The 20,241-nt window shown below is 38.8% G+C and overlaps 1 protein-coding gene across 2 annotated transcripts in view; it reads right to left on the reverse strand.

The window, feature by feature from the left end:
* CAMK2A (calcium/calmodulin dependent protein kinase II alpha) overlaps positions 1-19,359 on the reverse strand; it is a 46,165-nt gene extending 26,806 nt beyond the window's left edge. For both annotated transcript variants that reach the window (XM_032210707.1, XM_032210706.1), the window contains exons 1-8: positions 19,300-19,359; positions 17,535-17,607; positions 15,001-15,103; positions 13,054-13,137; positions 8,805-8,899; positions 5,985-6,107; positions 4,613-4,696; positions 3,105-3,147 (exon numbers count right to left, since the gene is read on the reverse strand). In XM_032210707.1, the coding sequence (XP_032066598.1) occupies positions 3,105-3,147; positions 4,613-4,696; positions 5,985-6,107; positions 8,805-8,899; positions 13,054-13,137; positions 15,001-15,103; positions 17,535-17,561 (559 nt within the window). In that variant the 5' untranslated portion in view covers positions 17,562-17,607; positions 19,300-19,359. The remainder of the gene's footprint in view (positions 1-3,104; positions 3,148-4,612; positions 4,697-5,984; positions 6,108-8,804; positions 8,900-13,053; positions 13,138-15,000; positions 15,104-17,534; positions 17,608-19,299) is intronic.
* Between the last annotated feature and the right edge of the window lie 882 nt (positions 19,360-20,241).

Genomic DNA, 20,241 nt, shown 5'->3' on the forward strand with positions numbered 1-20,241 from the left:
TTAGGGTTGTTGTTGTTAAAAGAGCTTCATCTCACAGGATGGTGTATTCTGAGGCAAACCCCCTTTGATTAATAATCTTGCAACCCAGCATTTCTCACAAAATAGTGTAAAATGAGCTTTCTATTATCTAATCTGAGCTCTTTCAAACTCCTATTAATAAATAATGATGATGGTTTGAATGCCCTGTTATTGAGGGATAGGAACTTGATTGATTTGTTTAGCACAGCCTTTCTATCAATGAGCAAAAAAAGTATTTTTGTATTTTGTCTTCATTTAATAAACCAGAGAACATGGTCAATATCTATTTATTAATATGACATGCTGGAAGAAAGATGCTAGTGCCTGAATTAATCTCCCTAGTGTCTATCTATATGAGTCACTATGTAAGCCAGACTTAGGTTACATCCACAGACCTTACTATGTTCCTTCTTAACATGGGTCCTTTCCTAATCTTGCTATCTCCATAGCGTGCCATTTCCCCTACAGCACACATTTCTGTAGTGAAAGCTATAATTTTGGTTTCCTTGATTGCATTCCAGTCTTGCCCGACACTATCCTGCATTTGAAAATTGGCACAGACAATACTCTGGTTAAGCCATAGCCATTGCCTCATTGACCCATTGGAGTTATTTTTTTTAATTCTTTAAAAGTTATAGAACAATCAGTCAGCTTATCAACCGTAAGATGACAGGAAAAGTCATTTTGTCTAGTTTTTTTTTTAAAAAATGGCTCCCCTTCAACAGTCATCTAGATTTGCACTGTTGCTGGATCAGTGCTGGAGATCAACTAGATTTTGAACAAGGGGGTAAGCTGTGGGGAGCTGTAAACTAAGATTACCAGAGAAGAGGGTGTATGGAGCCAAGGAAGGGATTTCCCTGCCAGGCAGGTTACAGAATGTAAAAGACAATTTTTTCAAAACTTCCAGTTATTTGCTCGAAAGGAGGATCATTTAGGATCAGGTCTCTAAGTGAACCAATGGATAGATAAGCAACCCATTTAAAAAAGAAACAAGCAAGCTGGATTTCAGACTCCCTCACAGCCTGTGGGTGGAAGACCAATCAGGAATGGGATGGGGTGATGGTTCCACAGGAAGGTCACAGAACCAGCTGGAGCCAGAGGTTTTCTAATGCTACATTCCTTTGTCTATGGAGATTCTGAATCATCCAAGTCATCGTTGTCTCAAAGGTGCTTTTCAGAATCCAAATTCTGAAGTGTTTCTTTGGTGGGGGGGGGGTGTTCGTTTTTTTCCTTGGAAACATTTCATTTCTCATTTAAGAAGCTTCTTCAGAATTGCCTTTTGAAAAGTACATTTGGAACTCCATTTATTTCTGCTTTTCTGGTAAGATCTAAGAAGGTCAGAATGTTCTAGATTCTATTGCTCAGCCAATGTCACTTGATATACCAGGGTATATTCTTTCTCTCACTACCTCCATCCTTGGACCAGCATTCTTCCCAAGATTCAGTTGACCCAGCTCTATCTTGCCTTTGAAAGGCAGTAACCTTAATTCTTTCTCCAGGCACTGGGTCACAGAATGACATGATCCCATAGGATGACTTTTTCCAAGCACCTTATGGCCTTATGTTTTTGTTTATACATACATACATACATACATACATACATACATACATACATACATGATAGATAGATAGATAGATAGATAGATAGATAGATAGATAGATAGGTATAGGTATAGGTATAGGTATAGGTATAGGTATAGGTATAGGTATAGGTATAGGTATAGGTATAGGTATAGGTATAGGTATAGGTATAGGTAGGTAGGTAGGTAGGTAGGTAGGTAGGTAGATAGATAGATAGATAGATAGATAGATAGATAGATAGATAGATAGATAGATAGATAGATATAGAGATAGAGACATAGATGAGAGAGAGAGAGTGTGAAATAGATAGATAGATGATAGATAGATAGATAGATAGATAGATAGATAGATAGATAGATAGATAGATAGATAGATATAGAGGTAGAGATAGATAGATAGATAGATAGATAGATAGATAGATAGATAGATAGATATAGAGGTAGAGATAGATAGATAGATAGATAGATAGATAGATAGATAGATAGATAGATGGATAGATAGATAGATAGATAGATATGTATATATGTATATGGCTGTTTATTGATGATGTATGCTGCTCTGAGTCATGTGCTAAATGGATGGCTATATAAATCAAATAATCAGAATGGAAGAAGTCATTTTAGGCCACCTCTTCTATGGCATCAACATGCCCAACTTTGCCTTGAAAGTGTGCGGGAGACGGGATAAGAGGGAAGACGTTACTCTACAAATGGAACACTTAAAGCTATCCCTGGTCTGCCTCAGCTGTGGTTGGATGATGAGACACAGGCAATGATATGCAGATATGTCCTTTGGAAATGCTTAGTTGATGTTCCTCAAGCTATGCTGATGAGCTGTTAATCCAGGGGAGTTTACATTTATCACACTCTATGAATTGGGGCCTGAGCTATAATTAATTACAGTGGCTTTTCAGCTTTAAGTGAAGAAAAGGATATGGGGGTGGGTTGTTGAAGGAAAAAGTATTTGTATTGTTTAGGAATACTAGACTGCATAGAAGAATCTTTCTTTTACAAAATTATAAGGAATTAAGAAGCCAACATCTTTAGTACTACCTCCTGCAGAGCTACAGAATGTGCAGATTGTATTAAAAGTCCTCATGGATTCTTCTGCCAAAGAAACTCTTTCTTCCACATTCAAATGGGAACTTTTAGGGGTATTTTTAAAATACAGTAAGGGAAGTAGTTGGTCAGATCATTTTCTAGATTGGTGGTATATTTAAGTCACAATCCAAAAATATACATACTGTAACATAAGATCTTCAGACCTTTCTCCTCAGGTCACCACTATGATATATGGGTTACAACATAAATTTAAATTTTTTCCTCTCTTCTCTTTCTTGTATGAACATTTCAACAAACATAGGGAAAAAATCACATTTGGGAATCACATAAAAATATCCAAACCTGCTTGTGGAAGTCTTAGTGCAGCAATCAGCCATAGTTTCTAACCAAAGTTAGTAGCCAATAAGTGACAAGGTAGCAAATAAACAGAGTTGGGTTACCTACCAGAAAAATTACGTGTTGCTAGCATTGTAGTAAGGATTGCACCCTGGAACACACAAAAGACAAAAAGGAAAAAAAGGGGAAAGAGAACACAATGTTGGATTTAGAATCAGGGCTATCCCTCTCCTCCCCCCCCCCACATCCCACTCTAATATCTCCTTTTTCTTAAAAACATCCCATGGAAAATGGAGCTGGCTGAGCTACAAGGGGAATGTACCTTTGGCCCTGTTTCAGGGCAGGATGAATATAGTTCAGGGAAGATATTAATAGAAACAGCAAACAGTTTGCAGAAATCAAGTCACTGGATATTAGCTCAGGGATTTTTAACATCAAGTTTCCAAATGGTGGACACAGAGTTTATTATAGCCATCTTATATAGAGATTAAAAAGCTTTCCTTCCAATGTTAATGAAACTCCATTCTCCACTAAACAAGTAACGCTTGAGCTCTGCTGGGACCAGAGTAACTGATAAATGTCTTGCTGTATTAAAGAGGATTTCCTACAGTATCCCAAGTGTAATCTCAAATATGCCATCTATCTTTGAGACATCCAACAGATTAAAACTCTTCGGATGCATCAGTCATTTGTCTCAGGTTATAGAACAGAAGAAATTATCCCAACGAACAACCAATCCCTCATCCTTCCATATTCAGTGTTGTAGTAAAATGCAAGATTGCACTATAATGCCCGAAACTCACTCCACTTTCAGAATTTTTTTTTTAAAAAAAACACACATTTGGGCATGTTGAAAAAGACTCATCTGTAGCATATATTTCTCCTCCATTTCAATTTAGCAGCTCTAAATAAAAGCTACCACAATTACTACTACTATACTATTACTACACAAAGCCCTCAAGCATATGCTCTCATAGATCAGTCTCATCACATCCATTTGAAAGGGGGGAAGACTTCAATGCATTACTGAAGTAATATATCCAGAGCCATTCTCTGTAAGTCAATAAAATAAGTTATGACAGGTACCTGATTTGCAATAGTGCAGCAATATATTTTAATGCTGGGCTTGTTAGCAGGAAGTGTCCATTTTTAATAAGAAAAGGAAACGTTCCACATATGTTTGATGGGGAATGCTGAGCAATTGGTTTAGCATTTACAGAAAAAAAGCAAGATATACTTGCACTGAATAAAACTGAATTAGTATAAGAATACAATGTTTACATGTCTGTTATTCTAGCGATGGATCGATTTGAAATGTCCATCAAAATATAATAGTCCAGTCTAAACCTCTTTTTTTGTCTGTCTTTTCCTCTTTGGTGATTTTTGGGTGTGTGTGTGTGTGTGTGTGTGTGTGTAAAGAACATCACCACGAGTGATGAGAAAATATAGAAAAATTACCCATTACAGGTGATGTCATCTGGATCTGTAGAATATAAATAAATAAAAACCTGCAAGAAGTCTAGTATGGAGCCATGTGCAAGATGTGGAACATAAACATGGGGAACAAATGAAAGTGGAAACTTCCAATTAAGGAAACAGGGAAGTCTCATAATTACCTTTAGCTTTCTTCTGGCGTTGAATTTCTTCAAGCAATCAACAGTCTCCTGTCTGTGCATGCAAGAAGCCACAGTGGAACGGTGCTAAAAGATATAAAGAAAACATGCTTAGAAATGGAAATGAGTACAAAATCCTTCTTTGTTTTAGAAACCTGGACTTATAGTAGAAGCTGTGCTTCTTTGTGTGATTGTAAATGTGATCTATGAAACAGGATTGCCTTCTATTCTTCAGTTCCACACTGTTGTTGTCACTGAAGGACATTACAAGCTGGCTTTTCTGCAGAGACTCAAATATATTGGTGATATGAAGAAAGCAATGATTAAGTACTGAAAGACATCCATACACCCTCCTGTGGCTCTGCTAGGACAACCTGTGGCAGAATGCTGCTTCACATTAATGTTACAAAAAGGCTCGACAGTTAGCCCAATTAGATTTCATGGTGTTTTTTTTTAACAGAGCAATGAAGTATCAGCTTGACTGATCTCATGTGCTTTTCTGCATAGTTTTGCATATTCTCTACTAGGAAGGTAAATTTTTTCCTTGCATCAAGAACATTTGGAGCCTGTTAACTTTTTGTGGTCAAGAGCCATACTTGTTCCTTCAACAATTTGCTTTAAGAAATTAAGTTTAAATTAAATTAAAATTGCACTCAACATGACCATTACTTCTGTGTTTTAAAAAAAATCCTTTTTTTAATCTTAAGCACTACAATGTTTATTTATTCAATGTGTACCCTGTGCAACAACTCTGGACAGTTCAGAGAGCAACTTTCTCAGGAATTCAAAAGGAAACTTGAAAGATTTTGGAGGGCTTGAATGGAAGGATTTAGAAGGCCCTGGGTTTTCATGTTGCAGACCCCTCCCACTTAAATTGGGAGAATACTGTCACCTGGAGATTATCAAAATCCAGGTATCAGGCCTGCAGCCATATTCCTTTTGGATCTTTGGCCTGCCACTTTTTCTATTATTCTACTATGCCATTTCTATTGTGGGAAAATGGGAGGGGGGATAGTATGGAGTTAAATGCTATGTAGCTAAAATAAAATTCCTTTCTAGAATCCAAGGTCATCCTTTGTCTCTACACCTCTGCACCTGACCAAAACTGGATGGGTGGAACTGCCAGCATGGCAGTGGAAGATTGGACCATGTGATGGACTTGTGGGTGTCGGGGCAAGATCATGAACTTTCAACTGGGTGGGGAAAACTGGAAAGCTTTCAGATTCGGGTTTTCCCAGATGTGCCAACATGGCTCTCTTAATAAATTGGAACTTTTAGCAATACTTTGCCTGGGACTCTGATTTAATTTTGGATGCTATTTGGAAACCTGACACCAGGCAGCTACTAATAAAAGTATGATTCACTTTGCACTTACTGATATCCATGGATGCTTCAGAGCTTCTGCTGCTGTGATACGTTTGGATGGGTTGATTGTTAACATTTTATTGATGAGGTCTTTTGCTTCAGGAGTAACAGTATCCCACTCAGGAGAAGGAAACTGCAAGTACAAGAAGATAAAACTCTTCATTCTCTCTTCTGCAGGAGAGAATTGACACAATGTATTTCTCTGAGACAGTAATTATACAGTCCAAGCATTAAGTACACATTCTGTATACACACATTGTCAAAGAAAATAGGGAAAAAATCTAGATGTATGTATTTTTTATCTTAATTAGCTTTGTGTTTTTGTTGTTCTTTATTTTATGTCATTATTTTAAAAGCAATAAAAACAAATTAGAAGTTCATGTCATGTATGAGTTTTCCCTTGGTACGTAGCTGACTAGGGGGAAATTAGTACAACAGTTAAATGCAGTACAAAAATATTTATTTATTTAAATTTCATATTTCTTAATTGCCAATCTCCATTTTGCCCATTCACCCATTTCAAGATGAGTTGAAAGGGTCTTTTAAAAATACTAATAAAGGTATTAGGCTGGTCCACATTGCAGAGAATGCATTCCAAGAGGTTGAGCTTCAGAAGGTACCGTAGAAATTACAGGCAAACATTTTACAAGTGTGGAAGTTCAACCCAAAAACTATAGCCTAGAACTAAATCATGTAAAGCTTTGAAGATAACCTATGTGCATATTAGTATGTGTGCATGCACGCTTTCAAGTCAATTTTTTTTTTTTACTCCTGTTGACTGCCTGGACAAGTTTGTGCAGTATGTTGCAGACTAGACAGAAATAACAGATCCAAACAGAGGATATTACTCTATTTAAATCTGGTTATAACTCTGGCCACTATTGCCGTACTCTAAGGTCACTATCTTCTGAAAGACAAACATGGTTGGTATATTTCCTGGAGCTCTTCAAAGGCACATTTGGCCTTGCTTTAACCTTGAAAATCAGAGAGGGATTTAAGTCTAGAATAGGGATCTCATGTTGAGCACTTCTCTCTTGTCTAGGTCCAGTTTCAAGAAATTATCACCCATCCAGCCCATTACTAACTGCGAGAAGGCATTCAGGAGAGCCATTCCATTTCCTAAAGACATCAAGGAGAAAGAGTATCATCAACATACTATAGCATTCATCTCCAACTCTCTTGTTTATTTCCCTCCAGCTGCTACTTCTAGACATTGAAAAGCATAAGATACATAATGGAGTTCTGGAGGATACCATATCACAGCTTACATGTTGAGGATGCAGCATTATCTGAAATCTACCTGAGAGAGATAGCAATAGGTCCACTGCAAAGTTGTGCTTCCTATTTCCAAGTTTATCAGATGATCTAGAGCAGGAGTGTCAAACTCACGTCATCACAATGGCATCACCTGACGTATTGGGACTTTGTTAAACTGAGTGTGGGTATGGCCAGTACAACTGGCCCATGGGCCAGAAGTTTGACAGGTCTGATCTAGAGGCTATCAAAACCCATTGAAATGTCAATGGGAACCAATGAATTCATGTTCAATCTATCGATTCCTAGATAAAAATCATCACCAGGCAGACCAAAGCTACCTGAAGCCCATCATCAAAGCAGTTTGAAATGGGATAAGATAATCTATGGAGATTCTCAATCAACCAGGTCATGTTGTCCCAAAGGTATTTTTCAAAAAGCAACTAGACTAGCTTAGTTTTTGTTCCTTAAAAATGTTTTAATTCTCATCCAAGAAACTTCTTCAGTTCTGATTGAATGGTGGGAAATTGAAAGATTTATATTCTTTGCGGTCATCTGCAAAGAATGACTGAGGTCACTCGTTACGCTCCGACAGCTGTTGAGGCCACTTAGGGGTTTATCTGTACCCTCAGGGTCACCTGAATCAAAGTGCAAATGGATGTGGAACCTTCTTGGAACTGCTGAAAGGATTGCATGGTACACAGGGGATAGGTGGTATTGTATCACTTCCCCTCTGTTGAAAGAGGACTCTTCAATTTTAATATAGATGGCCACTCTTCAGACATTATTTTGAAGACAGCAAAGTCCACATTCTGAACAGAGAGACCACTGGTTTGAAAGAGGGATCAAAGAGGCCATTTGATCAACCTAAACTCCCCCCTAAAAAGAAAGAAAACTCCCCAGTGAGTCAACAGATCTGTTTGATACAGAGCTGCCACAGGAAGGAAAAATCATCCCATCTCACGCAGAGGGGTCATGTTCCAGCAGATGCTACATTGTTCATAAACTCTCCTTGTTGCTATTCCTTCTTTACTATAATCTCATGTGTTCCTTTTTGTAGATACAATAAAAACAGTCACTGTTATTTTGTAATTGTTTTACTGATATTGTAGACCTTTAAATCAGCATTTGTTCTACATAAGCTGCTGAGAGATTTTGCTGATGAAGGGGACATAGAAATATGTTAAATAAATATAGAAGATCCAGCTTTATTCATGGCAAGCTCACAATATAAAATAGTCTGAGAGGAACATTAATCTGGAATAGGAGTCTATGATTTCCAAATCTTGTTGAATTACATCTTTCAGTATCTCTCTACATTCTTCATATATCTTGCTAGAACTGAATGAAACTGGTGTTGAACAGCAGTTCAGAATCATGGTTTATCAGTCCCAATTACCCAAGTGTGGACATCAGCATAGCCTAACCCCTAGTCCAACATATTAACTGCAACATTAGATTGATATTTAGATTGGTTTCCAATATGGTAGTGCATAAATAAAGCAAGTGAGGTAAAGTTATTAAAACAAATTAAGGTTGGAGAGAGAAGAGGAATATGAAAGGGAGGATCGCTTACATCATAGGCTCCAGCTTTGATCTGCTGATATAATCGGTGTTGATCCTCATCCCAGAAAGGAGGATAGCCAACCAGTAGAATATAGAGAATAACTCCTGTGTGTTTAGAGGGAACATTGTTACATAAGCTAGTGGAAAGGAGTTGATTGACACAGGAGATCTGAATTGGCCTACACAGTGAGCAAGATTTAAAAAAATGAGATGAGTCAAGAGCTGAGTATCTTCCTGTATTATCAACATCATCCCGATGTTGTATAAAATGGTTAATTCTTAACTGAAATGTCAAGGTTTCAGGCATAAGTGTGAGCTCTTTGCAGTTCAGTCTGAATCATCAGTATCATCATTTGCCTGAAAACAAGACCCAAAATTCCTCATGAAAATTTGTAAAGATATCTCTAGCATTTGCTTTTTGCTGAATGATATTGTGACTGCACTTATCTACCTATTGGAAGGAATCCTTAGATATAGTTCTACAAATAGATACAGGTAGTCCTCGACTTATGACCAAAATTGGGACCAGAATTTCCAAGGCAGTTGTGCCTGATTTTACTACCTTTTTTGCCATGTTGTTAAGCGAATCACATGATTAAGTGAATGGTTTCACCCACTGACTTTATTCGGAAGCTGGCTGAGAAAGTTGTAAATGATGATTACATGACCCTGGGACAGTCATAAATGCAGGTCTCCAAGTGCCCAAATTTTGAACATGTGACCATGAGGATACCACAATGGCTATAAGTGTGAGGACTGATCATAAGTCCCTTTTTCAGTGCCATTCAAATTTTGAATGGTCACTAAACAAATGGTTGCAAGTCGAGGATTACCTATAGCAGGTTTACTAGACAGCCCAGGCTTCAGGAGGCTTGTCTTCTCAGGAGTTGCCACAAAGAAGAGGGAGTCAAACTATTTTCCAAGGCACCTGAGGGTAGAGCAAGAAGCAATGGGTGGAAACTAATCAAGGAGAGAAGCAACTTAGAACTGAGGAGAAATTTCCTGACAGTTAGAACAATTAATCAGTGGAACAGCTTGCCTCCAGAAGTTGTGAATGCCCCAACACTGGAAGTCTTTAAGAAGATGTTGTATAGCCATTTGTCTGAAACGGTATAGGGTTTCCTGCCTATACCTTGGTTGGACTCCAAGGTCCCTTACAACTCTGCTATTGTATTGTATTGTATTGTATTGTATTGTATTGTATTGTATTGTATTGTATTGTATTGGTGATTGGCTAAAAAGTCTGAAAGCTTTGACAATCACTTTCTATACGATTGCATTTTCTCCTAATAGCAATAGCACTTAAACTTATATACTGCTTCATAGTGCTTTTACAGCCCTCTCTAAGAGGTTTACAGAGTCAGCATATTACCCCCAACAATCTGGGCCCTCATTTTACCAGGATGGTAGGTTGAGTCAACCTTGAGCCTGGTGAGATTTGAACTGCCGAACTGCACCTAGCAGTCAGTTGAAGTAGCCTGCAGTGCTGCACTCAAACCACTGTGCCACCTCGACTCAGTACCCCATCAATGGAGAATTCAAAGAACGTTTTAAAGTCCTTCAGCTTTAAGCATGTAGAACCCACTGTCTGAGACAAAGCTGAGCCGAAATTTTGAAAGCAATGATCTTCTGACATTGATCTTTATTTTTGTTGTAATAAGTGTCCAAGTGGGGTTGGATATCAGTACAGGAGAGAAAAATAAAAGTTAACATTTCTCAATGTTTTATTTTTCTAGTCATTAGAATTCTTCATTGGCATTATGTGATTGGACTCACAAGGAATTTGTCTCCAGTGCATAAGATCTCAGTGTACTTGCAAGCAACAAGTAATAAATCATGATCATAATCATAAAATATTATCATCATCAATCATAAGATACAAACTCAGTAAATAAGCATATTTACTTATAAATAAGCATAAACATAAATCATAATAGGATACTAAATAAAGGCAATCAAAATAAATCATGAGATATAAACAACAAAATTATAGTTCATAAGAAGCTAAGGAAATAGGTAATAGGAAAGATGAAAAGATGAGAAGGATAATCAACGTGTCATATTTTTAAAAAATCTGCAGCATGAAAGCACTTAAATATTTTTATTATGAACGTTGTTGTAAAAAGGTGTTAAATTGCAAACGGGATGACTTTTGTTCCTCACATCTATCAGAATGGGGGTGAAATAACAAGGAACAATTCTCAGTTTACTAAGATTTATTAGGAATAAGGTTGCAGTAAAAACACCAGATTTCTGGCAAATAAGTTTGCTTTCAGATGTGAAACCTATTTATAGGCAATTTAAGCCATTAGATGCTGGCTTCCTTCCTTGCTTCCTTTCAGCGTAACAGGAAGGAGGGCAATCCAGTCTGCCCTTATAATTTGTTGACATAATGGCTACATTAGGAATGTGAGTATTTCCTCAACTAAGTTGTTTTGCTCTGCTATGGAAATAGGGTGCTGGAATAAATGATTTGATTTTGACAAGGATTTATTACAATAAGTCAATAGTAGGAATCAGGAATAGTCACTCCCTGTGCTGGAGAAAGCAGGCCTTAATGACCTAGGAAGCATTAATAACGGTCTTCATCCAATATTTTAAAAGGGATCTGTGGGAGATCCAGAAAATTACAGCCCAGGCTGTTTAACATGTTCCAGGCAAATTGGAAGAAACTATAATCAAACCAAAAACAAACTGAGCCCACAGAGGGATAAGTCTTGCTGAAAGAAAACCAGCATGGATTCTGAAGAGGGGAATCTATCTCATGAATCATTTAGAGTTTTTGCAGGCCAGCAAGCCATGGATGGTGAGATCCTGTCAATATTGTATATCTAGATTTTCACAAGGCCTTGACAACATTCCTCATAAAAAGTTCTTGAGTACCTTTATCTATTATGGGATTAGATGATTTGTCCTAATATTTTGTTTATTACTGATGAGAAATAAAAGCATAGGAACATGTGGCCATTGTTTTCAATGGAGATAAGTTCAAGGATGAGTGTTGGGACCAAGATCTCTTATCTTGTCCATACATTATTGTTATTTAAAAGATAGCACTCAGTTGGATATATCATCAAACTATTCTGATGCATGTTGGAGAGCAAAAACTCTTAATGCCATACTTAAACTGATAACATCTGCACTGTCTGTAACTAACCAGAGGTCCTTACTCAACGAGGATATTGTGGACCAGGATTTCTGTCATTAAACAATCCTAAAGTGTGACATCACAGCCAGTTGTGTGACTTTGGCCAGGCAGGAGGGTGCTATGGCCTGCCTGGGTAGGCACACATGTTTTAGGGAGTGTGGGCAGGGATGATGCAGAATAAGCAAAAAATGGTCTGGGAATAACAACTCAAAGGAGGGACTGCCAATTACCTCCTCACAACCTATTAGATCACACAGATTAGGCCTCCTCCGAGTTCCATCCGCCAGTCAGTGTCGACTGGCAACTACGCGGAGGAGAGCCTTTTCAGTAGTAGCTCCGACCCTTTGGAACAATCTCCCCGTGGAGTTTCGTACCCTCACCACCCTTCAGACCTTTCGCGCAGCCCTTAAGATCTGGCTATCCCATCAGGCCTGGGGATAAAGATTGTAATCCGTCCCCACCCAAATGATGAATGAATGTTGTGTTCTATTTTAATTTATGTATTGTTTATGTCTTATTGTTTTGTATTCCCCTCCCTATAAATTGTAAGCCGCCCTGAGTCCCCTCAGGGAAAAGGGCGGCCTATAAATAATAAACCTTAAACCTTAAACCTTAAACTTGCAGGCTCATATTTTTTCTCATAGGATTTCATTTTAACCTGTTACTTGGGTTAATGGTGATATGGACTCTAGCTTTTCCAAATTAATGGCCTCCAATCTATCAAATATCAAATGCTTATTTCCCTCCACCCAACAAAATAATTTCTGAAAACAGTTGGGGAAGGCATTCCATTAAATATTTTCATAAATAGCCAATCCCACAGACAAGCTACAAATAGACAAAAAACTGGTAGTAGGAACCCTCTTTCTGTTCCTAAGTCAGGGGTCCTCAACCCCCAGTCCATGGACCTGCACCGCTCCACAGCATGCCAGAAACCAGGCTGCATGAACAACTGCAGCCCCATCCTTGGGATGTAGGCATCACATGAAACCATGCCTTCTATCTGTGGAAAAACCTCCCTCTACAGAACCGATCCCTGGTGTCCAAAAGTTTGGGGGGCGCCGCCCTAAGTTACCGTCTTCAGTATCCTTTGAAATAAAGTTTCACTTACCACATGCCCAAAGGTCAACAGCTTTGCCATAGGGATCCTTCCGGAGTACTTCAGGAGAAAGGTAACCTGGAGTGCCTGCAAAACCTGTTAATTGTCAAAATAGACAGCTAATTACACTATTTGCCCCCAGGAGAATCAACAACTTTTCATTTAGAACAATTCTCGGTCTTGGGATTTCTCATTACATGATAAATATGAAGAGCTGAATTAGCAGGGATCATTGTCATCTCCCGAGCCTCATGTTCTATTATGACACACATACTATGGGAGCAGTTCTTCTAACTTCTACTCTATTTGGATCCGGGTTTACTGCTCCCGCTACTCCCAAATGCTTCCCAAACAGCCCTATTTTTCTCTCCCCTAAAGCTGCAACTGCAAGCAATCTATTTCCCCACTGGAGGGAACTCCTCCTCCTGGTTTTGAGTTCACTCTATAAAGTCCTGTACGGGGAACGCTGGCTTGATTGCTTCCTAGCTCTTGCTCGATGACACGTGAAAATGACAAAGTTTTCTTAGCCTGCAAACAAAAACAGCAGGCAGGCCTTGGTCTTGTCTTCCTTTGCTTTCTTCCCCTCTGGAATGGGAGGATATTTATTGCTGCGGGGCCTTTGGCAGTTGAGCAATGATTTCACTCTTGATTTTCACAGCTGCAAGTCTCGTAGATTTGAAGAGGATCATTAATCATCCTCCAGTGTGCTTTGAGGGATTATGAAGGACAGGCAACGGCCAACTGAAAGCGCCTTGCATCCCACCGCTGGCCCAGCTAGACGAGCGCTATCAGATCAAACCGAAGACAGCTCTGTGAAGTCTCAAAGCAATCATCTTTTACAGCCTTGTTATTCAAGATCCTTCTGGGACCTTTTTTGGTTGCAGAAGCATGTGCTGCCCTAGCGTATTTGCAAAATGTATTTATGGTTTAGGAATTATAAAGGTATTCCCTTAACAGCCTGTGTCTACAGCTCAAAGATACAATAGTAACAGACTTTAGGATGACCTAATCAGCTTGCAGTTATTATGACTTAATTAAACCCCAGCTAGTATTCCAGATTTATGTCTGTCTGTCTCTGTAAATGCACACTTTCTCTCAACTGGAGTGGTAGCTAACTTTAATATTGTATAATATTATGCACACAAAGGCACAGAAAGAAATGTCTAAATAAATGCCACTGGGGAAGACTGATACGGCCACACTGAACATATTTGTTTCTGTGATCCCTTTAAAATTAGAGCACTTAGTCTAAATCAGGGTGGTTGACTTTTTTCAAAACAGAAACTCCACTGAAGTAATTAGTTTTAGAATACAGACTATTTCAGCAATATGCGATTCTCATACATCTGACGTGTTGTAAATAATCACATCTCTCCAGAAGTTTAATCCTTTAATTTGACCTAGCAGAAGATGCTTAGGAATGACCTGGCCAGAATAAAGCTTTAAACACAGCAGCTGATTCACTCTCTCAGAGCAGAGAATAAAGAGTTTTGACACATATACAGTGTACTTCAGTATTGAAACTGTTGGATTCTTCATCCTGGCTTTGTCAAATTAACAGATACATGGTGGTTTGCTTGGTGGCATTGGGTGATTGTGATTTGGCTCTTCCCAGACTGGGAGGTATTGATTATTGACTTGCTGGCTTCAGCCTTATACCAGTTTACATTCTTTCTTTATTTTAACTTTATTCTTTATTCTTTCTTTCTTCATTCTAACTTTATTGAAAGTTTTAACAAGAATAAACATGAATATAAACTAAAATGGAGTAAGAAGGGGAAAAATACAACAACCAGAGGAAAGTATTAATTTATCATTTTTAGTTGTAGAAAAATACCAATTCACAGTAGTGCAGGATTAACGCCCTGCGTCATTTTACTGAGAGAGAGAAATGTATTTTGCCCAATTACATACACACACAAAATGGAACCTCTGTAAGCCCGGTTTTCTTCTACTCACCAAACCAGGCCTGCTGTTCTCCTTCCACTTCAATAGCAAGACCAAAGTCAGCTAGTTTAACAGCAGCTCCCTTCAGTTTGGAGGCCAGCAAGAGGTTCTCTGGCTTTAAGAGAAAAAAAGAGAGAAGGGAACAATAAAAATGCAAAGGAAAAAAGCTCCCACTTTTCTCTTGTGACTGAGATGCAAAAGTGTAACAAACAGAACACTAAACTTGGCGCACCTTCACATCCAGGGGTGGGGCTGAAAATTTTTAACAAGCAGTTCTCTGCCCAGTTGCTGGGTGGGCATGGCCATGAGGGTGTGGCCTAGTTATCTTCCTGCACCACGGTGGGGAGGGGGGCTTTTTCACCCTCCCCAGGCTCTGGAGGCTTTCCTTGAGCCTCTGTGAGGGGGAAAATGGCCTCCCAGGCTCCAGAGGCCCTCAAGAGGCCGAAAACGGTCCCATTTTTGGACTTCTGGTATTTCCAGTAGCCCCTTTTTTCACCCTCCCAGAGCCTCTGTGTGGGCCCTGCATTTACCTGGCATTCAAAATGGGCTGCGTGGAGAGTCCTGGGATGGGGAGGGGATGGGTAGGCAGAGTCAACCAGGCCTTTCAACTACCGGTTTGATGAACCAGATTAAAATTAACATCCGGTTCACCCGAACTGGTCCAAACCGGCTGAATCACAGCCATTTACATCTCTAAGATGACAAATCTATATTTCTGGGAAATGTGGAGAGAGTAATAAATATATATTTTAATAGGAAGGCTAATGAACAAAAACAATGCAAGAACATTTAAAAAGATGAAGAGAAGAGGCTGTGGATGAGAAACAATGTACAGAATGATTGATAGAAAAAAAGAGGTTGAACCATGCCATATTAAGACAGAAAATGGAAGCTGCAAATGAGAGAAAAGAAATTAAGATTAAAAGTGGCAGAAAAAAATGCAGTATTTTAATGAATAAAAAATCATTTAAGAAAAAAAATAATCAAATGGAATTCAGAATAAAAGTGAGCGGCAGGCTGGGCTGGCTTAAATTTGTAGGTAGGTAAAAGCACGCTTTTTTTGGCGCTCGCAGCTCCCGCCCATCAGCTGCTAGCTTGCTGGGCTGGCTCATTGGTAGGATAGAGAACAGAACGATGAGCCAGCCCAGCAAGCTAGCAGCTGATGGGCGGGAGCTGCGAGCGCCAAAAAAAGCGTGCCTTTTAAAAAGGCGGGCGGGACGCGGGAAAATGCATTGAAAAGCGGGGGTGTCCCGCCAAAAGCGGGACGTCTGGTCACCTTAGGCTGGTGGTGAGCTCACCCAGAAGCTATAGTTGATAACAGAATATGATTGCAATTTACTGACCACCAATTCAATAGAACCACACCGACCGGGAAGATTCAATTCAAAGTACTGATTGTTAACTATAATGTAGTTTAAGTCTTAAATCCTCCTTTACTTTGGACCAGAGGTGTCAAATTTAAGGCCCGTGAGCCAAATTCGGACCACAAGGTGCTTAGATTTGGCCTACAGGACCACCATGGAAACAGCAAAGGATCAGCCGCAGTGCCTCAGCCAGCAAAAATGGAGCTCAGGAAGACCACACATGGCCCTCCTGAGCTCCATTTCCGGCCATGATGGCTTCCTGCAACCCTCTGCCAGCTAAAACAGAGCTCTGGTGTGTGGCCCTCCCGAGCTCCATTTTCACTAGCAGAGTTCACACACCACCACAGGTGCCTCAACATGAGTGACATCAACTTGGCCATGCTGCCCCTAGCTGCATCTCCCCCCCATGAGGTCAAACACAACCCTGATGCCACCATCAATGAAATTGAGTTTGACACCCCTGCTTTGGACAATCTACTTCAGGGGGGTTCTGCCTGCCTCATACAGTCTACTTGGAGAGAGCACTACAGAGACTCCTGGCCCCTGAAGTTTGTTACTGAGCAATGTCTTTTTCAGTAACAGCCTCCTCATTATGGAAAATGTTGCCCCCCCTTAAGTCAGAAGTCAGACCTCCACTTTTTTATGGGATGATGGCTAAAAAGAATTAAATTTTCACAGAACCTTTCAAACGGAAAAATCCTTCAACAGTAGGCAATTGCATAAGGGTGTTTGTTTATTACCCACTGCAGTCCAGAGATTCCTGGCATTATGTAAGGTATAAAGCCAAATAAAATATCAATCTAATTATAAAACAATTAAAGAACTGGAGCGACACAGAAAGCTATAAGTGATAAAAATAGGAAATGAAGATGGCTTGCTAAAATCAAGAGAAGAATTTCTTTACAAGCTTTTCAGATGTTAGCAAAGAGAGACCCGGAATCTGAAGTAGTTTCTCTCTGTTTGATTGAATTGGTTGGGCTGTTACTGGTATGACTAAGTGGTCCTGCAGATATATATCCAGGTGCCAGGCCATAACAGCTTAAATCAGCAGCTTAAATTGCACATGAACAAGAGAAGATTTTTATTTCATGGACTACACTTCCACTCTAGGTTTTGTGAAGGAAGTTTAACCAGAGGAATGCTTTTAAGTTCTTTCAATTTTACAATGTATAAATATTTTACCTTTAAATCCCGATGCACCACACCCATCTGATGACAATGCAAGACAGCTTCCAGGATCTGCTGAATACAATGGCTAGGAAGAAGAAACATTGTCACATTATGTCATATTCCTCGTTATGGGTAATGGCCCGAGATAATGTTTCTCAGTGGTCTCCATTTCATGCTTCACTCCTCCTCTCATTTTCTATCTTCCTATGTGCTTTTCTGCTGAGAGCCAAGCAGAACAAGCTTTCATTACAATTTTATTTAACAAAGAGAAATCTTTGTGTAATGAAAACCAACCGGGGAATCTTTAGAGTTACTAAGGCTTCTTTCTGTGAGAAACAAACAAAAAGAATTTAGAGGTTTCTTTATGAGGTGATAGCAAAAGTAACCTTCTCACATAAATGATGATTTTAGATGGCACGACCATCCCAAGAGGGTTACCATTACTGGTCTGTAAAACTCCAGATGATAATGAGATAGCAGCGAGGAGGCCCTGCTATTTGGCATCATTTAGTGCTCATTAACATTTGGCAGATTTGATATGGTAGCCATAAGAACCATTTTGTTGGTAGATCTCACCAGGGTTGCTAGATGAGGTATAGGCATCATGCAGGAAACATAAAGATACAGGTGGCAGAACAGACAGAAGAGCCACCTCTAAAATGAAATGACTTGATTCACAGATGCTAAAATGCAACTAGGTTTGAATTTCAAGCCTGCAGCAAATTTGTACTCATTGAATTGGGTATTTTTTACCTTCTGCAAGGCAATCACATGGATTAACTCCTCTGCGTTAGATGCAGAGCTCACCTTGAATTTGCTTTACAAATTGGAGGAAACAATTACCTCACAAAGGCCCAATACCCACCTATGTCAGCATTACATTGAATTTTAAATGATCAAATTTAAATTGAAAATTCAGATACAAATTAAGTACCATAAAAATGGAACTGAAATGAAAAGGAAATTCATTATTTGGGAGATTGAAAGGCATACATTATTCTTGATTATCTAAATCAAAGGGAGCAGACCTTTGGCTTAGAGGATTTTCCTTTTTCAAGGGAAGGCTGAAGACCACTGATCTCAGTTGCAATTTAATCATGATGGGTTCACAGATTGTGTCATGTATTGTATAGCTTTGTTGAGTTCAGTTTAGCATGTTATGTAAACCTGGTTTTTTTTATAAATCATACATTATAATAAATATATTATGTGAACTCATTTAATAAACCCGCAGTACAGCACAATGTGTGATCCCCTGTATTATCTTGACCACAAAACATGGTAATCACCTGTAACTATCTGAATCCCCATTAAGCCTTTGCCCACCTGTGATTACAAACAATATTTTTTTCTCTTGTTTCAGTGAAATCAAAGCTTGGAGATACACAGCATCACAGATTGTCGCTATTCTAAACAGAAAATAATAATAATAAAGTCCCAGTACACTAATGGTTGAAATGTAGTCCTAACAGAAAAAGCAGGCAGACTTAACAGAGCAAAGAGCTGAAAATAAATTTTATAAGTGAAAAAAGTAATGTTTTCATCCTTCTGGCCTATCAATTCCAGATAGAAAATTTAGAAACCAGTTTTTTCTAGACAAGTGATTTTCAACCGTAGCAACTTTAAAATGTGTGGACTTCAACTCCCAGAATTTGTCAGACTGCCTGCTAACAAGGGAATTCTGAAAGTTCCACCAATCTTAAATCAACCAATCTTAAAATTGCCAAAGTTGGAAAACATTGTCTTAGTTTGTTACTTGTTACCTTCCAGTACCTACCTAGCATCTGCTTCACTATAGTATTCTCTGGCAACAATGTCTTCAAACAGCTCCCCTCCAGTTACACTAAAAAGAAAGGAAAGGAGAATCAGCTTCCATTGATTGACAACCCCAAACAATCACATGTACTATGTAAGGGCCTTGACCCAAATTTAGGTAAGTACAAGACATAAAGAGTTTAGTTGATGTAGGCTGAATTGTAGAGGATAGTGGGCTCACTCTGTTCTCCTAATCTCATGATGAACCCTGTCAATCTTAACCAATATCAGGTCTTAACACAGTATGGTTATTCTGACCTAAATGCATGTTCATATATATATTGGGGTTTGATTTTTTTTCAATTTAGTGATTAACTATAGGGAACAGCATATTACCATAGTTTTTTGTTCACTTATATACAGGTAGTCCTGGATTTACAACAGTTCATTCAGTGACTATTTAAAGTTACAGCGGCTCTGAAAAAAGTGACTTATGACCATTTTTTACACTTACAAGTGTTGCCACAACCCCGTGGACACGTGATCAAAATTCAGATGCTTTGCAACTGACTCATATTTATAATGGTTGCAGTTTCCCAGGGTCATGGGATCACCTTTCAGATAACCTTCTGACCAGCACATTCAATGGAGAAGCCAGATTCACTTAACAACCATGTTACTAACTTAAGAACTACAATGATTCACTTAACAACTGTGGCAAGAAAAGTCCTAAAATGAGCAAAACTCACTTAGGCAATGTTTCACTTAGCAACAGACATTTGAGGCCCAATTGTGCTTATAAATTGAAGACTACCTGTAATGCCGTAATAAACTATGAAATAGGTATATGTTTGATAAAGCAAGATATTAATATATAAATACATATCTGAAGGATATTGTAATTAGCCATATCCATGGTAAGATAGGTTATAAGAATAGGGGCCTTTAAAAAAAAGACTGCATG

The sequence above is a fragment of the Thamnophis elegans genome, chromosome 2 (assembly GCF_009769535.1).
Source record: "Thamnophis elegans isolate rThaEle1 chromosome 2, rThaEle1.pri, whole genome shotgun sequence".
NCBI lineage: Eukaryota > Metazoa > Chordata > Lepidosauria > Squamata > Colubridae > Thamnophis > Thamnophis elegans.